This window comes from Narcine bancroftii, chromosome 10 (genome assembly GCF_036971445.1).
Source record: "Narcine bancroftii isolate sNarBan1 chromosome 10, sNarBan1.hap1, whole genome shotgun sequence".
Lineage (NCBI taxonomy): Eukaryota > Metazoa > Chordata > Chondrichthyes > Torpediniformes > Narcinidae > Narcine > Narcine bancroftii.
In genome coordinates, this window is record NC_091478.1 from 43,128,761 (window position 1) to 43,154,349 (window position 25,589).

Below are 25,589 nucleotides of genomic sequence, written 5' to 3' on the forward strand. Positions count from 1 at the left end.
GGTGAAGGGGAAGATTACCGAAGGTCTTGTCATACTCTCCCAACCACGGGGATGGACTCAAATGGGGATGGACTCAAAGTCAGGAAAAGAGTAAGCCTATGTCCAAAGAATGGTGCAAGAGCATAACTACAGGCCAGTCCGTTTAACTTTGGTTATTGAAAGAAATTTTGGGAGAATAGTTTGAGAAGGTAAGTTGCATGAACACTTATTTTTATCAGTGGCTGTCTTTTCTAAATGCTTTCAGGATTTCAGCTGTGCCTCTTGGCTCTCTTACAGAGAGCCCTGTGGGCTGCTGAGTATCATCAATGGATGACAATTGGCAATGAAGACATGTAAGAGTAATGGATGGTGCAATAGATTCAGCAGAATGTCAAGTAGAAACTACAGGTTAACATCTCAAGCTAATTAATTTCACTATCAGTCAGCAAAGGGGGATGCATAGAATCTCCGTTGAAATCATTGAACAGTTGAATAGGCCAAGATACACAATATGATGATGGAGGTTCCAGACAAGAATCATCTTTCATTCTATTCACACTTAGAAAATGATATTCCTTGACCAGGATTGCGTGAAAGGAGATGAATCACATTTGACATAAAGCAATCTGACCTGCTCACGCTGCTTTTAAGATTGCATAGAAATCAAGCCTCTTGGAATATTGGCTGCAGCTGACGATGGTCTCTTGTTCACATTCTTCAGCCGACCATTCAGATAGCGTGCCATTTCAAAGTCTTTGTGGTTCACACCCGGCAGGAACGAAGAGGTGTAATTCTGAGTGAACAATGTAATTGAAGTCATTGACCGTGCTCATTTGCCTGCAGAATCACATGATAAAGCACTACCACCGTCTTAGTTATTTAGTTGCCACCGTGTCAGTTTCAAAGTCTTGATGCAAAGGGATAAAGAGAGGGAGGAAATTAATGACCTGCATGGGGAGAAGGCGGATTTCAAAGTAATTAGATTGAGCTGCAAGTAGGTCTACACCAATTAGGAGTCCTTTTAGAATGAGAGGTTCGGGTCAATGAGTTCCCATAAAGGTGAAGGATAAGGTTAGTTGAGCCCATGAACCTTGAATATGAAAGGTTGAATAAAGCAAGGTGGCGGTGGGGGGTGGGGGGGGCAGTGGTGGTGCGGAAAGAGGGGCCGAAAGGAAAGCAGGCATAGCGAACTGAAAACAATGCTTCCAGGGTGGAGAAAGTGTACACTTTGCAATTAGGAGGTAAAGGTAAAGGGGGCTGAAAGGGCCTGTTACCGTGCTGATGTCTACAATAAATAAATAAAATGATGGGTCTGCAGATTTCTAGAGCACAGAGCCAGGGTTACCTTTATTAAGCTGTACGGTCTATTGCCTGGTGGTAAACAAAAATGTTTGTAGATGCTGGGGTCTAGCGCAGAACACAAATCTGCTGGAGAAATTCAGCAGGTCACGCAGTGTGATGCGCTATCGAGCAGAAAAGCAGTCACAAAACATAAAGGTTGTTCAACAGGCTTTATTCCACACAAACTTCCACAGAGCTGGCTGTGAGAGTAGCTGTGCTGGCTCTGAGACTGACCTCAAGGGGATGGATGTAGCTTATATCCCGGAGGGTGATTGGCAGCTGACAGGGTGGGGCTTGGTCCATTCAGGTCGGCTGATTGACAGCTGGCCAGGTGTCGCCTTGACCTCCAGTGCTCTTCCTGCAGGTACACAGGTCTCACCCCTGCAGGAGACTAGTGGTGTATCACCACACGCAGGATCCACAGGAAGCAAAAGGCAGTCGATGTTTCAAGCCTGAGCCCTTACAGGGCCAGTGACTCCGGGTTCAAATCCGGCACTGTCTGTAAGGAGTTTGGATGTTCTCCCTGCCACCTGTGTGGCTTTCTCTGAGTGCTACAGTTTCCTCCTACCCTCCAAAAAATGTGTGGGGTCGGTAGTTTAAGTGAATGTAATTGGCCTGCCCAGGTTTCATGGGCAAAATGGGCCCTCTACCCTGCTTCATGGTTAAACTTTAGAAAAAAATTGTGTGGGGCAAGAAGCCCAGAGTGAAATAATTCAGTGATGTTGAACAGTGAGAGTAATTGTTATATTTTACAATTATATCTCGGCTTATGAGGCATGCCATGAAAGACTGTGAAGAGTGCGGTATTATTAGGACACATTAATACCCAGGTATGCAGCGATAATGATCCATGCTGTTCGGAAAAGTGCTCTGTCAGCTGCAATGATAATTGCATTGCAGTATTTGATGGTTTTAAGATTGTGCAGCAGCTGGGCCAAGGCAGGTGAATGCTCGTCCATATCTGGCAGGCTGCCAATCATGTGGCCAGCCGTGCCTGATGTCTCCCCGAATCTGTCACTTCATGTAACGATTGCAGCTTGTCTGGAAGTCACACTGGCAGAAGGATATCTCCCCACTCATGAGGTGCCACAGTGATGTTCGTTTCCCTTAATAGAATACAGTATCTGTCATTCGGATGATTTATTAATGACCCCTTAATCAACTTTAATAATCAGTGCTGCCAAGTAAATCTTAAATTAGCATTGTGTGATCAGGGTGCAAGGACAGAACAACAGCAGGAGGGACTGACACAACTGTTTTCCAGTTAAGTTTGCACCAATTCCCCATGGCACAAAATAAAGAATCGCAGCACATTTGGACCATCAAGCGCAAACTAGTCAAGTTTATTGTCATGGATTGTACAAATACCACCCTATGAGATCATGTTCTCCGGTCCTCGGTGCATAACACACAGACACACAACCAGACATAACACTCATACAGACATATCAGGACAAGTTTTTTATCTATAAAAATAAATATTGTTTTGTATAAATGAGCTTCTCGGATGGTTAATGTGAGCAGTTCCTTTGATCGTTCACATTCCCACTGCCTGTGGGAAGAAGCTGTTCCTCAGCCTGGTGGTGCTGGCTCTGATACTCCTGGATCTCTTTCCCCGACAGGAGCAGCTGAAAGGTGGAAGGGGTCCGTCATGATTTTGCGCGCCCGTTTCAGTCGACGATCCTGGTAGATTACGTCGTAGAGTGAGGTTGGGGAGTGTGGGGAGGGAGGGAGACTCCAGCGATCGGCTCTGCCACTCTTAGAGTCATGTGGATTGACCTCCGATTCATTTCTCTGAAGCAACTGTACCACACTGTAATGCAGCCAGCCATAATGCTCTCAAGAGACCTCCTAAAGAAGATTGACATAATGGTGGCCAGTAGTCTTGCCCGCCTCAGTCTTCTCACAAGTGCAGTTGTTGTTGCACCTTTGTGACAGGTGCGGAGGTGTCAACGATAGGCCACTAGTTAAGTGAGCTCCAAGGAACTTGGTGGTCATCACTCTCTCTATGACAGAGTTGTTGATGTGTAGTGGAGGGTGGTCCTTCAGAAGTCCACGTTGAGACTCAGATTATTATTCTCACATCATTTCATGAGATTTTCCACCTCTTCTCTGATGAGCAAACCTGATAAATCCCTTCCTTGTCTCTTTTTCTTGATTCTTGCTGTTTTTCCTGTCTCTAAGTATGTGCCTATTCCTTCTTTAAAACCCAGGAGTTACTTCTGCATTCAGACAGTGAATTCAAGGATATAATACATTGTTTGCATAAAAAAAGGTTTACCACATGAGATTTTATTATCACATGCCTAAGAACAATGGAGAAATGCACGGAAATTATTATTTGCCGCAGCCACACAAATTCATGTTGTTTTAATTATGAAAACAGATCTTTTGGTGGCCCCAGACAAGTTTATGGTTCGGATTGGGGCAGTTCGAGATGGTTCAAGAGCCTTTTAGCTGTTGTATTAAAATTTTTATAGGTCCTAGACGTCCTGGACTTCAAGCTTCTGCACATTCTGCCTGAAGGCAACAATGGGAAGAGGTTATGATCAGGGTAATGGCGGTCTTGTGGTGATATGACCACCAGCCTACTGCGGGGGTGGGGGAATCTCTGTATCTGCAGGAAGACCACCTAAGGGGCTGATTCCACCTGGCCAGCTATCAATCACCCGACCTAAATATAGACCTGAGTCAGCCCATCTTGAGCCAGTCACACGGGGAGCCACCAAGGCATGAACTGGTGTTCAGACTTTGAATGGAATAAAGCCCGTTGAACAGTCTTTCTAGTTTTGTGCCTGCTCACTGCTACCTCAGCGCTACAGGTCTTTCATGATGTTGGCTGCTTTCTTGAGGCAGTGGGTCACATGAATGCTTCCAATGAGCAGGGGGTTTGTGCCTTCGATGGACTTGGTAAGGTTTGCGTTCCTGGGCATTTTAGTTGCCGAACCAGGCCATGATGCAACGAGTTGATATACTTTCCACAGTGTACGTTTGATAGAGCTTTCAATGACATGCCAAATATCCTTGGGATGCCCTGAAAAGTTGAGGAGTTGGTGATAAACAAGAAAGTCTGCAGGCACTGTGACTGGAGACACTCAGTAGGCTACGTGGCATCCATAAGACCATCACCAAAGGAGATAGGAGCAGAAATGGCCCAATTAGACCACTGAATCTGCTCTGCCATTTAAATATGAGCTGATCCATTTTCCCACTCACCTCCACTGCCCAGCCTCCTTCCCATAACCATAGGAACTTAAGATATATAACAAACATTTATCAGGCCTGAGCCTTTCATCATGGTATGAACGGAAAGCAGCCAAGCATCTGAATAAAAAGGTTTGGGGTGGGGCGGGGGAAGAGGGAAGAAGGAGAAGCTGGTCTGCCTTCTTCATAGTTACTAGCTCCAGGAGAGGTCATCCGAAATGTGGACTTGCTAGAACTTGAAAGTGCTAACCCACTCTACCAATGTCCCATCAATGAAGATAGGTTCTTGGACCCTCGGCCTCTCCTTGCTGAAGTCCAGAATGAGGTCCTTAATCTTGCTAATGTTGAAGGAAAATTGTTATTCTGGCACTGCCCAACCAGATTTTGCATCTCCATCCTATATTCTGACTCATCCTTTCCTATTATTTTGGCCAACTATCATAAATGATTTCTGAAGAAATGAAACTACTTCAAATAGAGCCTGTAGTGATGTCATGTCATGTGAATACAACTCTTCAAGAAAGTATCTTTAATATGATCAACAAGTTTTTCATCTGAAGTCAGAAATGCAGTAACATTCTGTGAGAAAGGACTGTTATTGTGTTCTCCTTGTCAAGGGAGGAATACAGGATCAAAGTAGCTTCAGCAAAGATGGCTACTTTGACTGTCTCTCTTTGTTAAGAGAGACCAGTGCTACTGGGGCCATTGCAATGGTCATTTCATCTAAATCACTTGCCTGGATTTGTGAAATCATCGTTGAAATCACAAGTTCTGTAAACTCGCAAGAGAGCAGTTGTGAAAAAAATCATTTGTATGAAGAAAAATTTCTCTGAAAGCACCTCTACAAGAATGCATCAGTTTTGACAAGTCTGAAGACTTGGCACCTTACCTATTACATAATTACTTATGAACAACAGTTTAAAGATTCTGAGTTTCAACACAAAAGATTTATCAGACTGAACTTTGAAATGGACTTTTCAGAATCGTGCCTGAACTGTAATGGTTTTGGATCTTCCCCATCCCCCTAACACAGACAGACAGACAGACAGACAGACAGACAGACACACACACACACACACACACACACACACACATTTGGTATTAAGTTTAGAGTTAAGTAAGAAATGTTATATTATTAATCGTTCTTAATAAAAATTATTGCTTTGAAGGTACCATTGTCTTGGTGAACTTTTATTGGTGCTTGTCTATGTTGTAACACTAGGGAAAACTGCTGTGTTCCTTCCCACCATGAAGAACAAATGTTCACAGCTATTGACCTTACTCTCTTGACCATGTTTAATATGTAACCCATATCCCCTTTCTTTCATAAACCAATTTTATTCACAAACCAATTAAAATTTTTCAGGGCTCTCAAACTTGAATATATTATGTCTTCTTTTTATATCTATTGTCTCCCACTTTCCAAGAGCTTGCTTTTTTCAACGCAAAGTACTTATTGTTGCTTCAGATGTTTCATCTGCTTTAACCAAATTATTTCCTTTTGGTCCCTAATTGGTCTCACCTTCCTCTTGAGTAACTGTTGTACTTTTAAAAGAGAGTAGTGTTTACCATTTACAGTAGCCACAAATGTTTTCTAATTACTGGGACCTGCAAAACATGTCAATTTACTGTGCTCTATTGATTTCTGGATCCATAAACCGATCTAATCCTATTTTATACCGGAGACACGAGAGACTGCAGATGATGGAAACTGGAGCAAAAAAAAAATTCTGTTGCAGGAACTTACCAGGTCGAGCTGCATCAGTGAAGATAATGATAATGATGAGATATTGAACAATGTACACCTACACTGAACTTTGTACTTGCTGCAGCTGAAAATAAATACAGAAGTTAATAAACAGAGATACATTGATGAAGGGCTCAGGCTCGAACATGGATTATTTATCTTCGCCTCCGATTAATGCTGCAGGCTCTGCTGAGTTTCTCTGCAGCTTTTGTGCTTTTACTACAATGACTGCACTTGCAGACTTTCTTGTTTCACTCCAAATACATAAATAGATAGATAATAGATATTCACAGTAATATTAGTGCAAATCCAGGCAAGTGATTTAGATGAAATGACCATTGCAGTGGCCCCAGTAGCACTGGTCTCTCTTAACAAAGAGAGACAGTCAAAGTAGCCATCTTTGCTGAAGTTACTTTGATCTTGTATTCCTCCCTTGACAAGGAGAACACAACAACAGTCCTTTCTCACAGAATGTTACTGCATTTCTGACTTCAGATGAAAAACTTGTTGATCATATTAAAGATACATTCTTGAAGTGTTGTATTCACATGACATGACATCACTACTGGCTCTGTTTGAAGTCGTTTCATTTCTTCAGAAATCACTTATGAAGCAAATGGCTTTTTGTTTACACTAATATTAATGCAAGAAGGTCAAAATCCTTCTTTAAGACTCTCACCTTACTGGCCCCGCCTTTACTCCTATTTTGGGGATAATTTTGTACTTATGGGCTTCATTCCACTCCCAGTTCTCTGTGTGTCTTGTTTTTTACTTTTCCTTATGTTGCATCCTGGTACTATCCAACACCATCACCCTTCTCTGCATTCCAGTAAATTCTGATAAAACCCACGAGCACATAGAGCACAAAGAGTGTGACGCCGTAAGCTGATCTGATGAGACAGACAAAGGGGGTCTGTGTGGCGTCTCAATGCTGATGAAGGTCAGAGAGAAGGTGAGGGACTCAGTGCGGCAGGCAGGACCCACGGAGACAAATGGTCCTTTAATGCCTTGGGTTGGGACCCTTTCATTGAGACTTAAATGTGAAGTGGAGCTATTGTACAAAGTGGGTGGGGGAAGGTTGGGGAGGGGCCTTGTAATAGGAAACTGGGCAAATGAAGGTGGGAGAGGTGGAGATGGGTAGAGAAAGAAACCATTAGGAACTGGGGTGGGGAGGGGGTTCGAGAAAATGTAGAATAGGAGCCCTTTTAGAACAGATCAATTGGGCCAAATGGGCTTTTTTGAGGCTGTTGCCTCTATCTATTCTTCCAAATCAAGAATTGCTCCGTCTTCCACACCAACCATTCTCAATCATTTTTCTGCTATTGCCCACCCCCCTCCCCCCCCCCCCCCCCCCCCCCACTCTGCTCAAAGTGTATGGGTCTTCTTCACTAAGAAGCAGTCAAGTTTTGGTTTCTTCTCTCCTACCAACTATATAGAAAGCATTAAAATTATTTCTGTTAAGCAAGGTGAAAAGAAAACAAGACTTTTACTTAAATGTGCTGTGGTCCCAGGTGGCTGGGGGCGGAGGGGAGGGGGAGGTGGTGCAAAACCTGGTGAAAATGGCTCTTTTACATCATGCACATCACCAAGCTAAATATTTTCTCATTACTCCGGGACATTTAGTCGACTCACGTGGGGCATTGCCTTCAGGTACTGGAACATGATCTTTACCATTGAGCATTGCATTTATCTTCTTCCATTGATCTATTGAGCATGCATTTGAAAGTCAATGTGTAGAAGATATCCCTCCTGTATTGTGCACCAATGCAGCATACACATCTCCTGCACTCACTCACCTGATCCCGTTCCTCATATGACTACGCGCTCCAGCCACACCGCACCTTCGCTTCAAAGGTGCAAGGTAGGTTAAAAATGTGCAGGCCATTTCAACGGGCCCTTGCTCCTCGTGACATTGTGTATCACCCTGCTAATCTACTGCACTTAAGGCATGCTGCCTTAATCCTGGAATGATTTTTATGCCCTGACAGGTTGCTGGCATGCTGCCTACTTCACATTCAATGGGAATGGGTTAATGGTACAATATGACCTGTGCGCCCATTTCCAATATTACCCCCAAAGTGTCCAATAACAAATGAGTTCCTAATGCATTAAAATGACACAAATCAAACTCTAATGTGAGGGCAGGGAATGAGGGCGTTTATGACTAAATGGCTAAATAATTGTGCGTGTATTTAAATTGTCAGGACAGAAAAATGTCTTAAATTAATTTGCTCTGTTCCAACCTTAAGCAAGTGATATTACTTGTATTCTTTCAGTGTGCCCATATTTTGTCAAAAATCAATTTAATGCAGAAAATGAGTTCACAGATTATTGGACACGAATCTCAATTAAAGGAGATTTATATCTGTTTTCTATATTGGAGCATTCAACAAATAAATAAAAATAGACAAAGCATTATTAGCGGAACATTTCATCATCTTCTCATCAACTAACATTGCACATTTCAGATGCAAATGTATTCATATTGAAAATGCACTGAAGGATCAGCAAGCTGAAAATTTTTCGACAAAAGATGTCTCTCTCTGTCTCCCTCCCACTTGCATCTCTTTCTATAACTGGAGTTGGTGGGTTCCTCTCTCTTTCTATAACCAGAGTTGGTGGGTTCCTCTCTCTTTCTATAACCGGAGTTGGTGGGTTCCTCTCTCCTTCTATAACTGGATTTGGTGGGTTCCTTCCTCTTTCTATAACTAGAGTTAGTGGGTGACTCTCATTCTATAACCAGAGTTGGTGGGTTCCTCTCTCTTTCTATAACTGGAGTTGGGGGTTCCTCCCTCTTTCTATAACTGGAGTTAGTGAGTTCCTCCCTCTTTCTATAACTGGAGTTGATGGGTTCCTCTCTCTTTCTATAACTGGAGTTGGTTGGTTCCTCTCTCTTTCTATAACCGGAGTTGATGGGTTCTTCTCTCTTTCTATAACTGGAGTTGGTTGGTTCCTCTCTCATTCTATAACCAGAGTTGGTGGGTTCCTCTCTCTTTCTATAACTGGAATTGATGGGTTCCTCTCTCTTTCTATAACCGGAGTTAGTGGGTTCCTCCCTCTTTTTATAACTGGAGTTGGTGGGTTCCTCTTCTCTTTCTGTGATACCTGGTATGTTGGAGCATTTTCTCTCTTTAATGCGGAACCGTGCATTCTCCCTTTCTCTCGAGCCTTCATTATCCCCTCCACAAAACCTCAAATCGTGAGGCCTTCCTCTGAAGTTTTAGCCCCATCGGGAACAACCTCACATTTGGCTTCAATCCATTTGATGTGGTTTTACAGTCACTTAATATTTGCAGTTCAATATTTCAAATCATATCAATGAGAAGACCATCCTTCTTTAGGCCACTGACAAAATCTTTTTGTAGCTTCCAAAACCATTATTAATTTATATGGTGAATAGTTGTGTCTCTACTCCAGATCCCTGTGCACCTTATTTTCCTTTTCATTTCATACAATTTAACCATTTCCCAACTGCATTATTAATTTGTGTGCAATTCTATGAACAAGACAGAGTTGAATATTGTGGGAGTATTGGACTATAGGGTCAACATCAGAATAAAAGAACATCCCTTGAAAACAGAGCTCAGATGTTTCTTCAGCCAGGGGGTCCTGAATCTATGGAATTTGTTGCCACAGACGCATGTAGAGGCCAAGTCTTTGGGCATATTTCTTTTTAAAATATTTTTATTGATTTTAATAAAGAAATTATACAAACACAAAGGGTACAATTCAATAAGATAGTTCAGTCACATAAATTAAATAAGATATTCTGTATATCACTAACATATATAAATTGTAAATCATATCCATCATTCATATTCTAAATAGTATTGTGTAATGGCTGCAAACGGCAGCGCTGCAGAAATGAAGCACGTCCACACAACATGAGGGTCAACCAATAACTGATTTTATTTGAATCTCTCGCGATAATTCTTAGGGGACGACCCACTTGCTGTCTGGGGCGGGCTGGCCTATGGGAGTGATGTCAGTGTGCTGCGGAGTCTCTGCCTGCCCAGCAAGTGGCGACATCTCCCAGGCAACGTGTATCGCCAATCGCGAGCTTCTCCTGAGAAAGGAAGGGGGGCCCTCGCCACCTTGTACCAACTGACTGGAGCGACGATTGAGCCTGTCTAACTGCGGGGTCGTTTGGCTCACTACAATACATCTTTTGTTTGGAAAAAACCTAACAATATAAAAATAAGTGGAAAGAAGAAAATAGTAGAGGAGAAAAAATTCAAACCCCTTACCTAACTGCGTTGCCAGGTACTTACATATGACAAGTATTAAAAGAAAAATGAAGATAAAAATATATATGAGGAGTGTGAAAAAGATACAAGTCAAACAATTTAATTACATTGGAGTAAAATTATAAAGTACAATGTACTATCTCCCAGGTAGTATCAACTCTGATTTCTGATAATGCCTGCATGATGATTAAAGAGCTGGACCCTGAACTGGTAGATCAGCCATCAATTACTTGGAAAAGATGCCAGTGTGAAAGGGGCTATAGTGAGTCATAAGTGACCCCATAACTTCTGGAATCTTATATCTGAATTTTTTTTATTTTTTAAGAAAAGCATATATATATATATATATATATATATATATATCTATATATACACACAAAGAAAGAAGCACTCATTGAATGTATATAGGAATGTATGCAAATATGCACAAAATTATATCCTTAAAATGTATATAAAAGCCTAGAAATGACCCCTCTAAACCTTAAAATTTGAATTATTAATTGAATAATGAATCTTTTCCATGATGCCATGCAAGACAGCATCCTTCCATTTAAGTAAAGTGGGTATATTTCAATCAGATTCTTGATTAGAATTCTTGGTTCTTGATTCTCGATTAGAAGATAAAGGTTCTTGATTAGCAAGGGTACCAACAGTTAAGGGGAGGAGGCAGGAGAATGGGATTGAAGGGATAAAGAAATCAACCATGATTTGAATCGCAGAGCTGACACGATGGGCTGAATGGCCTCTAATGCTGCTCCTAAGTCTTATGGTCAGGACAACATTGAAGGAGCTCGTCATCAACTTCAGGAAGTAAGGCAGAGCACTTATCCCACTTTGTCTCAATGGTGTTGAGGAGGAGAAGATAGAGAGCTGTAGTTGTAAATATTTACCAAGAATCTGTCCAGGTCCAACCACATTGACACAATAGCCAAGAAAGCACACCAATGAAATCCATCATGCCCACAATGTCTTATCAGTTTTTAATGATACACCAAAGAAAGTCTCCTCTTCAGATGCATCACAGCTCGTTACAGGATCTCCTCTACCCAAGACCACAAGAAACTGTAGAGAGTTGTGAATGCAGCTCAAGTCATCACAAACCAGAATTGGCCAAATTTACTTAACGTAAGAGACATGTACGATAAATCTCAGTTGCTTGAGAGCCGCAAAACATGAAAAAATATCACAGACCTGTTTTTAATCTTACATGCACATTTTGTAGCAAAATAATTAGATAAATACGTGTACTTAATAATATTTTTTCATGTATGAAGTTTTTAAACTGCTAATTTGCATCAGTTTCAATAATCAAAAAGTACTCATACCATATAAATGCGTGTAATAGTTGAAATTTGTTGAAGAACTTTTGAGTAAAATTTCAGGGGTCGATTATTACACACTTACTACTTTTGATTGTTCTAAGTAACTGTGTTTTTTGGGGTGTCAGGAGCTCAGATGGGTGAGCGGGCAGGGCCCAAAATAAGGGGTTGACTTTTACATGTGTTTATACAATATACATACCAATTGCAAGCTACGCACACTAAAACTACCATTGTGAGCATCTGCTCGTATGACTCCTGTCTCAGCCATCCTATTTCCGCGAGCTGCACATGGGACGTCAAAGAGCCGCATATAGATCGCAAGCCGCGTTTTGGCCACCCCTCATACAAACCAACATTCCCTCCATTGACTCTGTCTGCACCTCCCGCTTTTCTGAGCAGCCAACATATGAAAAGACTCTTTCTACCTGGTCATACTCCTTTCTCCCTTCTCCAATCAGATAGAAGATACGAGTTTGAAAACGCATGGCTCCAGATTCAAGGATAGTTTCTTCACAGCTGATCCAGACGATTGAGTGGATCTGTCATAACTAAAGTGAGCTTGCCTTGCACTGATTTAACTGAACATATTCTCTTGTAACACTATAACTGTACATGTTCTATTTTGCATTACTTGTTGTTCTTAAGTATGGGTTGACATGCCTGGAGAGCACTCAAAACAAAGTTTTTCACTTTATCTCAGTAGATAAGACAATAAAAAATTCAAATCAAATTTCAGATTTAACCTTGAATCTAACCCCATGCTTGCAATAAAATCTGTTGATTAAAAATGTGGCAAAAAGAGTTGACCAAAAAAATACAGGCATCTCGCTTAACACTGGTGGTGGAAAAATGAATGGAATGCGATTGAAGGGACTAATCGACATTGGTCAAGATGGACTTAAGGGAAAATTGTGAATGATTAATTGCTTTGAATTTTTTAGGCATATAACATGGAGGGGTGATAAGATCAATACATTTGATGCAGTCCCCATGGACTTCAGCAAGGATTATAACTAATTTCCATAAGACACCCAATAGAATGATTAATATGGGTTGGCACAACATCAAGGGCCGAAGGGCCTGTACTCTGCTGTTCTAGAACACCAAATTGGCTCAATGGCAGGACAATGGATAATACTGCTGTGATGGGTATTTTTTTTTGTAATTGTAAACCTATTACCACTAATGTTTCACAGGACTTAGCAGTCGATCCTTTGCTTTTGTAATCCATATAATTACTTGAGCTTCAATGCAGCATGCCTGTTTGCATTACTGATTTAGAATCATCTGGTACAACAATTGGCTGAGCATTTGATAATGAGAATGAATGCATTCAACTTTTAAGAAGATATGGATGGTCTGGGTAATTGCGCAGAAAAGTGGCAGATTACAGAATACAGATGAGTTCCAGTGGAGAGAGTGGCAATGCATTAAGGCAGGTGAAATAGAATGCACAATAGAGATTATTAAATGATTTGAAGGAAAAGGAATGATCTGGAGACCCTTGAAATTAGCAGAACAGGTAGATCAGGTATGAAATTGTACAGGATGGTTTCCTTTATCCGTTGGTCCATTCAGTTTCAGAGCAGGGAGGCTTCATAGAATTTTAGACACTACTTAGACACGAGAGAAACTGCAAACTGCAGATGCTGGAATCTTGAGGCAACAATGAGAAGCTGGAGGCAGCGCCATGCAATGAGCTACTATTCCAGATGGAATACCATCCTCTGGATTACAGGCTGATTGCATTGTATTCTGTCAGTGCCAATAAGAACTTAGTCTCTGCTCCTGTTGCAAGTAATAGTTTGCACTTTGCTTTGTGCGATAAATTTGTGAAGGCATGGAAATCAAACTTTAATTCCAGTCAGATTCCTCTGTGAAAATGTGGCAGGAACATGAGGTATTCCTGAGGTCACATAGCCTGCTAATGTTGACCTGAGGAGGAAATGAGAGATGTCTAATGGGCTAACAATATGGATTCAATGGGCCAAATGGCTCTCAACTCTTGTTATAAGATAATTTGAAAATTAACTAGATTTCTACTGAGTTTTGCTTATGTGCTGATGTCATCAAAGGATCAGAGAGAAATTTTCCAGAGCTTTCCTAAGATTACCAACCACCTTTACTTAGTTTCTCAACCTTTCTGACATGTCATGAAAGGTGATTACCATTCAGTCTTGGAGTGGTGTGAAGCAGCTCAGTGCTGTACCACTTGAAGTGATTGGCCATGACCATCATCCTGCAGGAGGAAGTCTCACCATTTCCCCTTGAAGTTCGCTGGTATTGCGACTGTAAGTTCTACCAACGTGAGAGGAGTCACCAATGATCTAATATTCACCAGGACTTGAGTGAATGAAAGGAAGAACACACTGCATGAAAGGACAATCGCTTCCTTTAGAAAGCTAATTTTGTATTTGTAAGAAACATGAGGGAAGTTGCATGTCGCCATGATACTTTACTGACGTCTGTCATTTCCACAATGAACGCTGCCCTAAAATAGATGGTAATGCTTCATCATACATCCCAACCTGCCCTTCAACACCAAGCAGTACTGCTTATGTACTCTAACTCCCTCTAAGTAGATAGTGTCACACAGCACCCTCTCTTAGAAATAGATTTCTGTGGCTTGGGGATACCCCCAGAACATCATGGTTGGATGCCCTCACGAGCCATGAAGGCTGTTCCTCACATATTGTAGTGGCACTGTAATTTGTCCCAATTGATAAATGTTTCCGTTGATGTCCACCACCCATGAGTGCCAACAAATAAATGATGAAGCAAGGATCTCAGAATGAGAGAGTTCCTGCTCTGTTAATGAGATTGTCAGTGTCTCCTTTATTCAATTCATGAAAGCTTCAATGTCAAATAAACATGTCAAACCTGTAAATAATAACATATAGAAACTAAAATGCCAAGAGCATCAATGACAGCTGCCAAAGGAGTTCTTCACTTGGAAAATTGTTTTGCCACTAACTACCCTCCTTTAGATGCATATCACGGTGGGCTCACTGGAATTCCCTGTCTCTGCCAAAGTTGGGCATGATACAGCTGTACAAGGCGTGGGTGAGGCTGCACTTGGAGTACTGTGCCCTCTTCTCGTCGCCCAGCCATCGGAAAGTTCTCAGAATGTTGGAGGAGGTGCAGAGTAGACTCACAAGGAATTGACCAGGACTGGAGGGCATGAGGATAGGCTGGGTCTTTATCTGCTGAAGCATTGAGAGCTGAGGAGTGACCTTATAGAGGTTTATCAAATCACGAGGAGTGTGGATAAAGTGAACGCTCACAGTCTTTTACCCTGGGAGATGATCCTTGAATTTGAGAGCCAAGGTTTAAGGTGAGAGAGGAGAGATTTCAAAGTAATGAGAGCCAACCTTTTCATTCAGAGGGTGTTCCAAGTCAGGATCGAACTGCCAGAGGAAACTTTAGAAGTGAGTGAAGTTGCAACATCCAAAAGACATTTGGCCGGAGAGGAAAAGTTTAGAAGGATATGGACCAAATGGAGGTAAATGGGGCTAGAATAGAAGGCCATTGTAGTCAACATAGACTAGTTGGGCCATAGGGCCTCTTCCAAGCTATATGGCTCAATGGCCTTGTATCTTAGCTGAGCTGTTAAGTTGGCTGGTTACATCTCAATGTGTTTACTCACTGACAGATCCCACCATCTGTCTTCAGTTGTTGGAATAGTGTTGAATTCTGCCCTTCAGGATCCTTGGGTCTCTTCCCTTTGTCTCACTGCAGTCCCTTTGTGACCCACTGCCTGCGGAGGCTACTTCTCTTCTGCTCAGAGAGTGCTCAGGACCTGAGTTGTTGGATGTGACCGAAAGATGGATGGATGTGTTGCTATTCTTTCTCTCACTCTTAATTCCCAGCACTCGTGATCTGTGTAGTTTTATCTGCTGGCAATCTGAACAGAAGAAAACACAACAGTGTTTCATGATGAGGGGAGGTGGCAGAAAGAGGAAAATGTTTAAACCTGAACGCAGCTGAGATTTTCGATGAGGGGAATGTGGCGTCTATGTTTCAGTCTGTAGAGCGCGTCGAAAAAACCAAAGACGTGTTGATCCAAACCAAGGCTTTTATTAACTAAAAGACTGGAACATATCACATGTAGGTCGACCAGTCCAGAATGACATGGTCTGGCTAGGAGCAATCCTTTAAGACCTGCCAGTAAGTGTGGTTATGCTCTCAGCCAATCACAGTCATCCTACACTACCATCTGTACATGTACACATTGGTGATAGAATCTGTACTATCACACAGTCTTAACAAGGACCTGAATCATCTGCTGGTTATAGACTCTGTAGCTCCTGAGCCAAGTGTCATCAGCACAGTCTTCTTCAATGCAAGTCAGACTCCGGGCAGGACAGGATCTATCCAGCCTGTTGCTGCAAATGGTCGATGAGTCCCACTTTTTCTTGCATGAGAGAGGGACAAGGTCAAGTAAGCACTTGAGTCAATCTGATGTGGCTGCCCCACAGCTGAAAACATATGTCCGAGAGGTGGATTTGTGCTGAATATGTGGGCTATTTGGGGCAGATGCTGAGGGTCATGTTTAAATGAATGATAGGACCAGGCTATGTGGACAAGCGTTTGAGGGCTGTTCTGTCTTTCTTGACAGAGAAGATTTGTTCATACATTCAAAAACCTTGATGCCTGAGGTCATTTTTATTTTTAAATTTAGAGTTACAGCACAGTAACAAGCCCAAATACACCTCTGTGACCAATTAACATACTAAACCCATATGCCTTTGGAATGTAGGGCTGTGTGGTTGGTGAAGTGGTTAGCATAACGCCTTTACAGTCCCAGCAATCGGGATGAGACTGTGGTTCGAATCCTGCACTGCCTGTAAGGAGTTTGTACGTCCTCCCAGTGTCTGTATGGGTTTTCCCCGGGGGCTCCCACCTTCCAAAAACATACCAGGCTATAGGTTAGTGGGGTGTAATGTGGGCGGCACAGACTTGCAGCAGTGAATTGGTGCTGAACGTCTAATTTGATTAAAAGTAAGAAACTGGAGCACCCGGAGGAAACCTTTGCAGACATGGGGAAATCCCCTTCCAGCGGCGGATTTGAACCTGGGTCACTGGTGGTGTAACAGTGCTGTGCTAACCATTACACTAAGCGTGCAGTGGAATGTTTCCTCCATTCCCAAGTAGCATCAGTCTTTAAATGCACCTTCCTCGTCACTTTCATTGATGCTTTGTCACTGATCTATATACGCCTGCAATGCCAAACGCATCTTTTGACCGGATTTTATGGTGTGCTTGTGATGGTGTTGCCGTTCATGTCAGCAGTGTTCCCCAGGGTACAGTGACCTCTAGGGAATGAAGGGGACGGGCAACCAGCAGAGCAGAAATTAGCCATGATCATATTGAATAGCATTTCTGTACTCTCATCGTGGTTGGATTCCTCAATCTGTTCCCTTTAAGAGGTTTAGGATTGGCATCAACTGGTCAGCTTCAGCGGCTGTAAAAATGTACTCAATGGGTGCTAATTAGGTGCTTGAATCCTTGTGCCAAGGATACCCAGAAGATCCTGTGCAAATGTACTGGAATAATTTGGAATGGATCTCCCGCAAAGTGCCATTTCTTTCAACACGTGCCTCCTGTAGGATGGAGTTAAACAAGAAAGTCTGGGGTCAAGAGCGTGCTAGAGGAACTCAGCAGGCCACGCAGTATCCAACATTATCCAAGGATGACCAACATTTCAGGCCTGGGCACTTTAATCAGGTATCACTAAAAGCCGACAGATTCCTGAATGAAAGGTCAGAGATGGGAGGAAGGAGTAGGGGGAGGAGGTAGACAGGCTAATGGGTGAGTACAGGCAGAGGGTGGAAGAGAAAAAGCTGAGATGGTAAGGGAGAGGGATAGGAGAAGGAAGGGAAGGGGCTGGAGAGCGGGAGGAAAGGAGACAGATGGGGCAGGGAAGGAGGATGATGCGGGAGAAGTCAATGTCAAAGTCGTCTGGTTGGAGAGTATCCAGACTGACAAGACTGAGTGTCCAATAAAAACACACAATGCTGGAGAGACTCCACAGGACACACTGTGTCCTTTATGTAGCAAAAGGCAGAGATACAGAACCGATGTTTCGAGCTTGAGCCCTTCATTAAAGTATGAAAACATGCTGTTGAGCGTTAGAATAAACAAGTGGGAGGGGGAATGGGGTGGCAGGGCAGGAGATGATAGGTGGAGAAGGGAGGGAGGGGATAACAGGACTGAGGGGGAGAGAGGGTTGGAAAGGCAGGGCTGTGTAGATGAAAGAATTGGAAAGGTAGGGAGGGAATGGGGGAGGGGAATAAAAGGGGAGCAGGTTTAATGGAAACCAGTGAAGTCAATGTTCATGCCAAGTGGCTGGAGAGAGCCCAGATGGAAAATAAGGTGTTCCTCCATTCTGCGGGTGGTCAAGGTGGGACAGTACATAAGGCCATGGACAGACAGGTGTGTGGGGGAGTGTGACCCAGAATTGAAATGGTTGGCCACTGGGTGGTTGTGGATGGAGAGGAATTTTTAGACCAATCATTCTCAACGGGGGTTCTACGCCATCCCCACGCCCCCTCCCCCACCAGAAGCCACAGGACGTTTAAGTAAAAGCCTTGTTTTCCTTTCACCACATGTAACATAAATATTTCTTAATGTTTTTTATGTAGGAGAGAAGTACGGAAGAAACCAACTAAATTTGACTGCTTCACAGGGAAGGGGGACCCATAAACTTTGAGCAGAGGCTGAAGGGAGCCATAGCCAAAAAGAAAAGGTTGAAAATGACTGGTCTAGTTTTGGTTTCTTCCGTACTTTCTTACCGACTACAGAAAAAAAACCAATAACAGTGTTTATGTTACGTGAGGTGAAAGAAAACAAGGCTTTTACTTAAATGTGCTGTGGCTCCCATGGGAGAAAGGGAAGGGCCTGGGCTCCTGTTGAGAATGGCTGGTCTAGACCATTGATAATTGCAAGATAGAAGCAAACCATTCATCACATCTGCTCTCTGTCAGCACCCACCTTCCTTCAGAAAATCGTCGATCCAGTAACACTGATTCCCTCCCCCCCCCAACTCCATTCAGTTCCTGCAGGGACAAGAGGAATTGTCACTTGTTATTTTGCTAATCAAATCAAGTTTATAGCAACACTGATGTGTGGACTCCGCTAGTGCTCAAGAATGTCGGTACATTTTCTTTTGAAAATTTTATTTATTTGGCATATATGTCAAAAATTAAGAACATTACCACATATGAAAAATGAACAAGTATATGTTGAAAATCTATTTATTAAAAATTAAAAAACTAAAAAAAACTACAAAAATACCCCGTAACCCATCCTCGCTCCAAGTTAATCTAATCCCAAAACTAATATATAAAATATTAATTGTAAAACTATTAGATATAATTAAATCAAATTGCATCAGTTGACACTCAAAGACCTCAAAAACATCATATTTTTAGGGAAAACTTCACTAATCAAGAAAAAAAATTCATAATTTTAACTTCTTTATAAAAATTTTATGAATTCATAGTTTTAACTTTTGTGTTTAATGCAGTCGAAGGTTTGACCAGTTAAATTTTACCTTAAAAATGATCCACATATTTCAACTATATCATGAGTATATAAAGTATGTATACTTTGTGATTATTGAAATTAATAGAAAAAAACAGTTTTAAAAGCTACATACATGAATAATGATGATTTATGATTCACTTTGTACCACTAAACCAGCCAAATGAAATATGTCCAGCATCGACCGGAAGTTAAAAAATAGTGCTATATACATTACAATAAAGCAACCAACAACACCGTTCTACAACAAACTGTTAAAAAGTACTCATTTTACAATCTGACTGCAGTACCACTCAGCACAGTGATTCAGTGTTCAACATTGCCACAGCTTCGTAAAAGAAGCTCTTGAGCCTACTGGTGTGTGATTGAAGGCTCCTGAACTGTCTGCCTGATGGGAGAAGAGTAAATAGATTAAGGTGTGATGCATCTTTGATGATGTTCCTTGCCCTGCTCAGACATCGTTCCCTTTAGATGTTTTCGATGGAAGGCAATGGAATGCCAATAATCCATTAGGCAGTTTTCACTACCTTCTGGAGTCCTTGCAATCTTGTGCAATACAGTTCCCATACCACACCAAAATGCCATTTGTTAGCACGCTCTCAATTGTGCATCTATAGAAATCCAACAGTGACCTGGGACCGAGGTGGATCTTCCTTATGCTCCTCGAAAAATAAAGACCCTAATGTGCTTTTTTAATCAGAATTGAAGAATTCAGGGACCAAGTGAGATCTTCAGAGATATGGACACCAAGGAATTTAAAGCTCAGTAAACGTTCAGCCACCACTCTATTGATGTAAATCGGGACGTGAGTGTGGCTTCTGCCACGCCTGAAGTCCACGATGATCTTGATCTTCTGAGTGTTGAGTGCACAATAAATATTATGTACATGTATTTCTTAATATTAGTATTGCAGCAGCCCGCTAACCAGGACTGTGACAGATGGCCGACAAACGCGGCGACCGTGTGGACCCCACGGGGGCCAATGACCTTCATCCCAGGTGACAACCCGCATGGCAAGAAACAACAAGGAACGGCGGGAATTGCTGATCAATCTGAGGCCGGCGCTGCTGTGACATCACTCCTGTTATGAGCAATGGGGAGAGAATATAAGCAGAGCTGCTAGTGCAATAATTCAGTCTTCAACTTTGACTTCTCATCCTTTCCACACTTCGCGGCAGCGCACACACGACAGTGTAAAATATGCAAGTAATAGGTAAAATGTGCATGTAATATTTTTCATGTCTGGTGACTCTCAAGCATCTGAACTTCCATTAAGAAAGTTTGTCCACTCCTGTCCGAAACAAATAGCTCGTAATTTTTACACATTTGCTCTACGTTCAAGATTGTTATCATATTATACCTGGTACAGTGAGAAAGGCTTTTCAATGAACAGTTTTGCAAATCAACAGGCACACAGCCATACAAAATAGAAGTTTGTACACTTGGAAAAGAAGTTAATTAGTTCATAGCAAGGGCAGCATGAGAGCACTGTTGTGGGGTTCATTCAGGAGCCTGATGACTGTGGGGAAGAAACTGTGGGGTAGAAACACCCTTGACTGCTCTCCCTAATGAAATGATGGAGAAGAAAGTGTGGCCAGGTGTGATGGGTCCTTCATGTGTGTTGGCTTCCTTTCCTGGGCAATGAGAGGTTTAGGGGAACAACATGGAGGGAAGAGGTTTGCATGATGTTTTGAGCTCTGTTTGCCAACATCTACAATTCCCTCCTGCCTTGGGACAGAGCAGCACTGGTGCTTTTGATGGTGCACCAACCTTTACATTCCTTGGGAAAGGAAAGGACTGTGCAGAACAATGAGTGTGAATGTGAAATAGAGGTGGTACAATACAGCACTCTCATCCAAAATATGAAATCTTATGGAAAGGGGTGACAAATCTTGGAAGTGCAGCTCTGGCAAATGCAGCCTTTTAGCTGTCAACTGTGAACGGCAATTGTAAATCCAGCATCAAATATATCTGCCACTCACATTGAAATGACCCAAAATCAACATATCACAACTATGGCCAATCAATAAAGACAGGTCGAGCAGGATCATTTTATGTCTGACAGCAAATAGCTTTTAAGGGAGTTAGAGAGGAGGAGGAGGAGATGGGGAAGCAATTTAAAAAAAATATTTTCAAATCAACTCCTTTTATCAGATTAACAAGGGCATAATTTAAAAATATTTCTTTCTTTTAAAAATATTTTTTATTGAGTTTAGCAAAAACACTTTACACAAGGTATATACTAATAATAAATCAAATCTTATTATATACATATCACACATCAATTGTAAATTAGAACCAAAATCATAATTATTACATGATATTATGTTCAGGGCATCAAATTCTATAATTATAATAATTAAACAATGAGCTAGTTTCTCGTACTAGGTCCAAAAATAATATTTGAATGCAAAAATTATACACATAATAAATGCACAATTCCCTTATACAAGATATTTTATACTTTTCTGATGTGATCCCATTTTTCTGTTCTGTGATATGATCCATAATCTGTACTTAAAGCCCCCCCACCACTGTTACTTATTGTCTTAATAATTAAAAGGAAAAACAAATTGGAATATTTCAATATAATATATGAATAAAGTACATAATTCAACATTAATTCTGGGCATCAAATTTCGAAGGCCCACACTTCAACACTGAATTTGAAAGACTGAACTTTGAAGTAACTTTCTAGATTTTGGCCTGAACTATAATGATTTGGATATCATACACACACACACACACACACACACACACATACACACACACACACACACACACACACACACACACACACACACAGACACCCTCACACACACACACACACACACACACACACACACATACACACACACACACACACACACACACACACGATACTTGCGCATATTTGGGGAGAGATTTAGTGTCAAGGGTAGTTTAAAAATTGAGACTATAGTTTAAGGGTTAGAAATAAAATTAGTGTTTTAAAATTAAACACTGTCTGGTTCATTGTCTTGTTTGCTGCTCGTTACGTCCGGTTATTAACAATTACTGCAGAAGATTTTTTTCAAAATTTGAATAAGTTAACTAGGAAATTTATTTGGAAAGGTAAGTTAGCCAGAGTCTCCATGGAAAAATTAACTTGGAAATATCATATCGGGGGACGGTGTAGGGGGGGTGGGGGGTTGGTGGTGTGTGTTACAACTCCTAAATTTTCAATATTACTATTGGGCGGCCTCGATGAAATTTGTCACTTCCCTCTTTGATGGAAAAGACAAGCCTTCATGGGTGGAAATTGAACTGCCCAAACTCGGAGAGAGAGTAGTAGAAGATCTCATATATAAATGGGATATATCTGGTGGAAAGGAAGCACCTTTAATAAAGCATTTTTTGAATATTTGGTACGAATTGAATAATTTAATTGGATCAAAAGGAAAATTATCTCCAAAAATGCCCTTGACTCAAAATAGATTAATTCCTTTAACAATGAATAATAAAATTCTACATACATGGGATCAGGTATGTGGAAGAGTGTTATCTGCAAGGGCAACTAATGTCATTTGAACAATTACAAAATAAATGTAATATTCTTAATAATACAATCTTCTGCTACTTTCAGTTAAGAGCTTTTTTCAGAGATGTATTAGGACTGACCCTGATTTTACCAGCGCGCAGTGAAACAGAGATTCATTTTCCAAAGGGGACCACAAGGAACTTTACATCTGTAATGTATTCCTTACTTCAGTCGGGTACTCCTAAGTGGGAGTTATATAAATCAAAACAAAGATGGGAATCAGACTTGAATATTAGCATTGGTGCTAAGAACTGGTCCTATTTATGTCGGGACTGCATGACCAATACAATTAATGTAAAATGTAGACTGGTGTAATATAATCTTTTGCCTCCCACAGAATTTACATAAATTAAATTCTAATATATCGGACGTATGTTTTAGTTGCAGTGAAGAAATGGGAACCTTTCTACATTCCACCTGGTCATGCTCTAAAGTGAAACCCTTTTGGGAAAATTGAAGAATTTTATTAAATCAAATTATTGGGAAACAATTACCATAAAGTTCAGAATTGTTTCTCTTAGGAAATACTCTAGAAATAAAATCTAAAATGAAGCTGTCCAAGTACCTATTAAAACTTCTTAGAATTGCATTGGCAGTAGCCAGGAAATGTGTTGTGGTTACTTGGAAGTCTGATACCCCTCTGGACAGAGCCCGATGGAATGCGGAAATGCATAGTTCTGTTCCCCTGGAGAAAATTATTTGCAACTTAAGGAAGAAGTATAACATATTTTTGCAGGTAGGGTGGCTGTATTTGCAGATCACAGGGTTGAATATTTAGGGGCACTTATTCTGTTCCTGAGTTCTACTTCCTGGTTCTTTCCCCTACTTGAGATCTAGGCAAGAAAAGGAATGAGATCATATGAACTGGATACCGGATCCCTATCATTCCTTCTTTCTTCTTTCCTGTCACATTTGTGGCCTGAAATGTGAAGTTAATAAAACATCAAACACAAGTTTTATCAGGTAAACTTCTCAGTGTCTTTATTCTCCAGTTTCCTTTGTTCTCCTGCTTGTGCTCTTATCTCTCTCTCATACCACGTGACTTCCGGTACATCTCATACATATTCATTATCATGACATCCCTCCTTTAATCAGAAATAAACTTTACCTTCACTTACCAATATCCCTCGGAAACATACAAACATCGTAACTAATGGTAATACTATAACTCAACTACATAAAATTTACTTCCTACAGCACTCATACATGCACTTTATGATATAAGATTAAAATACTGTCCCAAAGTTCTTATTAAAACTATGGCACAAAGTCTTCATATCGTTTGGGCGCTTTCCGGTTTCGTTTCGGCCTGCCTGCGATATTGTCGTCGCTTCTCGGTTGTTCACTCTCAGCGTCGGAAATACTGCTCGCCACGGCTTCGGGTGTTTCTGGCGCTCTAGTCACTTCATCAGGAGTGCTGGTAACTGCCTCTGGAACATCATCAGGTCTCTCAGTTTCAGCATCTCGTATTGGCCTTTCAACCTCTTCGCTCGATATATCTCTGGACTGGTACCTTTTTACACCTGATACATTTCTCTTATACAGGACTCCAGTCGGAGACTTGACTGTCACCATACTGCCACTTCTGGATACGACAGTATAGGGTTGATGGTAATAAGGTGTGTCTAGCTTACCATCAGTTTCATGCCTCACTAGAACATTATCTCCTGGCATGATGTCTGAGTACTTGGCTCCACGTTTCGAATCTGTGTACAGCTTTGCTGCACCTTTCTTTTCAGCATCGTGGTCCCTCATCTCCTGGTCGTCTCGGATTTCCTTTATTTCTGGCATTTTGGTGCGGATTTTTCTCCCAAAAAATGCTTCTGCAGGACTTTTTCCAGTGGTTGCATGAGGCGTTGCTCGATAGACAGCCACATAAGATAGCAATGCTTCTCGCCAATTTTGTCCTTCTGCGTGTGCAATCCTCAATCGTTTTTCAATGGACTGATTCTGTCTCTCTACTTCTCCGTTGGCTTGCGGCCATTTCGGAGTTACTTTATGATGGTTGATACCTGTGGTCCTCATGTATTCCGTAAATGTCTGAAATGAATTGTGGACCATTGTCAGAGTATAATGTAACAGGTAATCCATATCTTGCGAATATCTCTGCTAACGCTTGTATTGTTTTTTCAGTGGTTGTGGACTTCAACACCACGTACTCATAGTATCTGCTCTAGTAATCTATCACTACCATAATTGATTCACCCGTCGGTAAAGGTCCAAGAAAATCAACAGCTACGTCGATCCATGGTCCTGTCGGGAGTTGCGTACTCCGGATCGGTTCTGGCGGATTACTCCTACTTGTGATTTGACATCCGTGACAAGTTTTAACAAATTTCTCTGCGTCTTTATCACAACCTGGCCACCATACCTTGGTCCTGAGGTTTTGCTTGGTACCAACAATACCTAGGTGACCTTCATGCGCTAAGGATACGATCTTCGGTCTCAATCTTTGCGGTATCACCAATCTGCAACCTCTTAATACACACTGTCCGATGCAACAAAGTTCGCCTCTAATGGGAATGTAAGCCTTGTGAGTACACTTGTCCCATTGTCCACTCTGTATGCATTCTCTTACTTCCATGAGTTCTGGATCACGTTCGGATTTTCTCTCGACTTCCTTCGTAGTCACAGCTTTCGGTGTC

General features: G+C 41.6%; 1 protein-coding gene across 2 annotated transcripts in view; it reads right to left on the minus strand.

The window, feature by feature from the left end:
* Positions 1 to 610: 610 nt before the first annotated feature.
* Positions 611 to 25,589, minus strand: part of LOC138744504 (catenin alpha-3-like) — a 1,801,283-nt gene continuing 1,776,304 nt past the window's right edge. Inside the window, exon 18 of one of the 2 annotated variants that reach the window (XM_069900796.1) lies at positions 611 to 772. In XM_069900796.1, the coding sequence (XP_069756897.1) occupies positions 626 to 772 (147 nt within the window). In that variant the 3' untranslated portion in view covers positions 611 to 625. Of the gene's footprint in view, positions 773 to 15,714; positions 15,745 to 25,589 lie in introns of those variants that run through there. The other variant, XM_069900799.1, reaches the window with a different exon arrangement.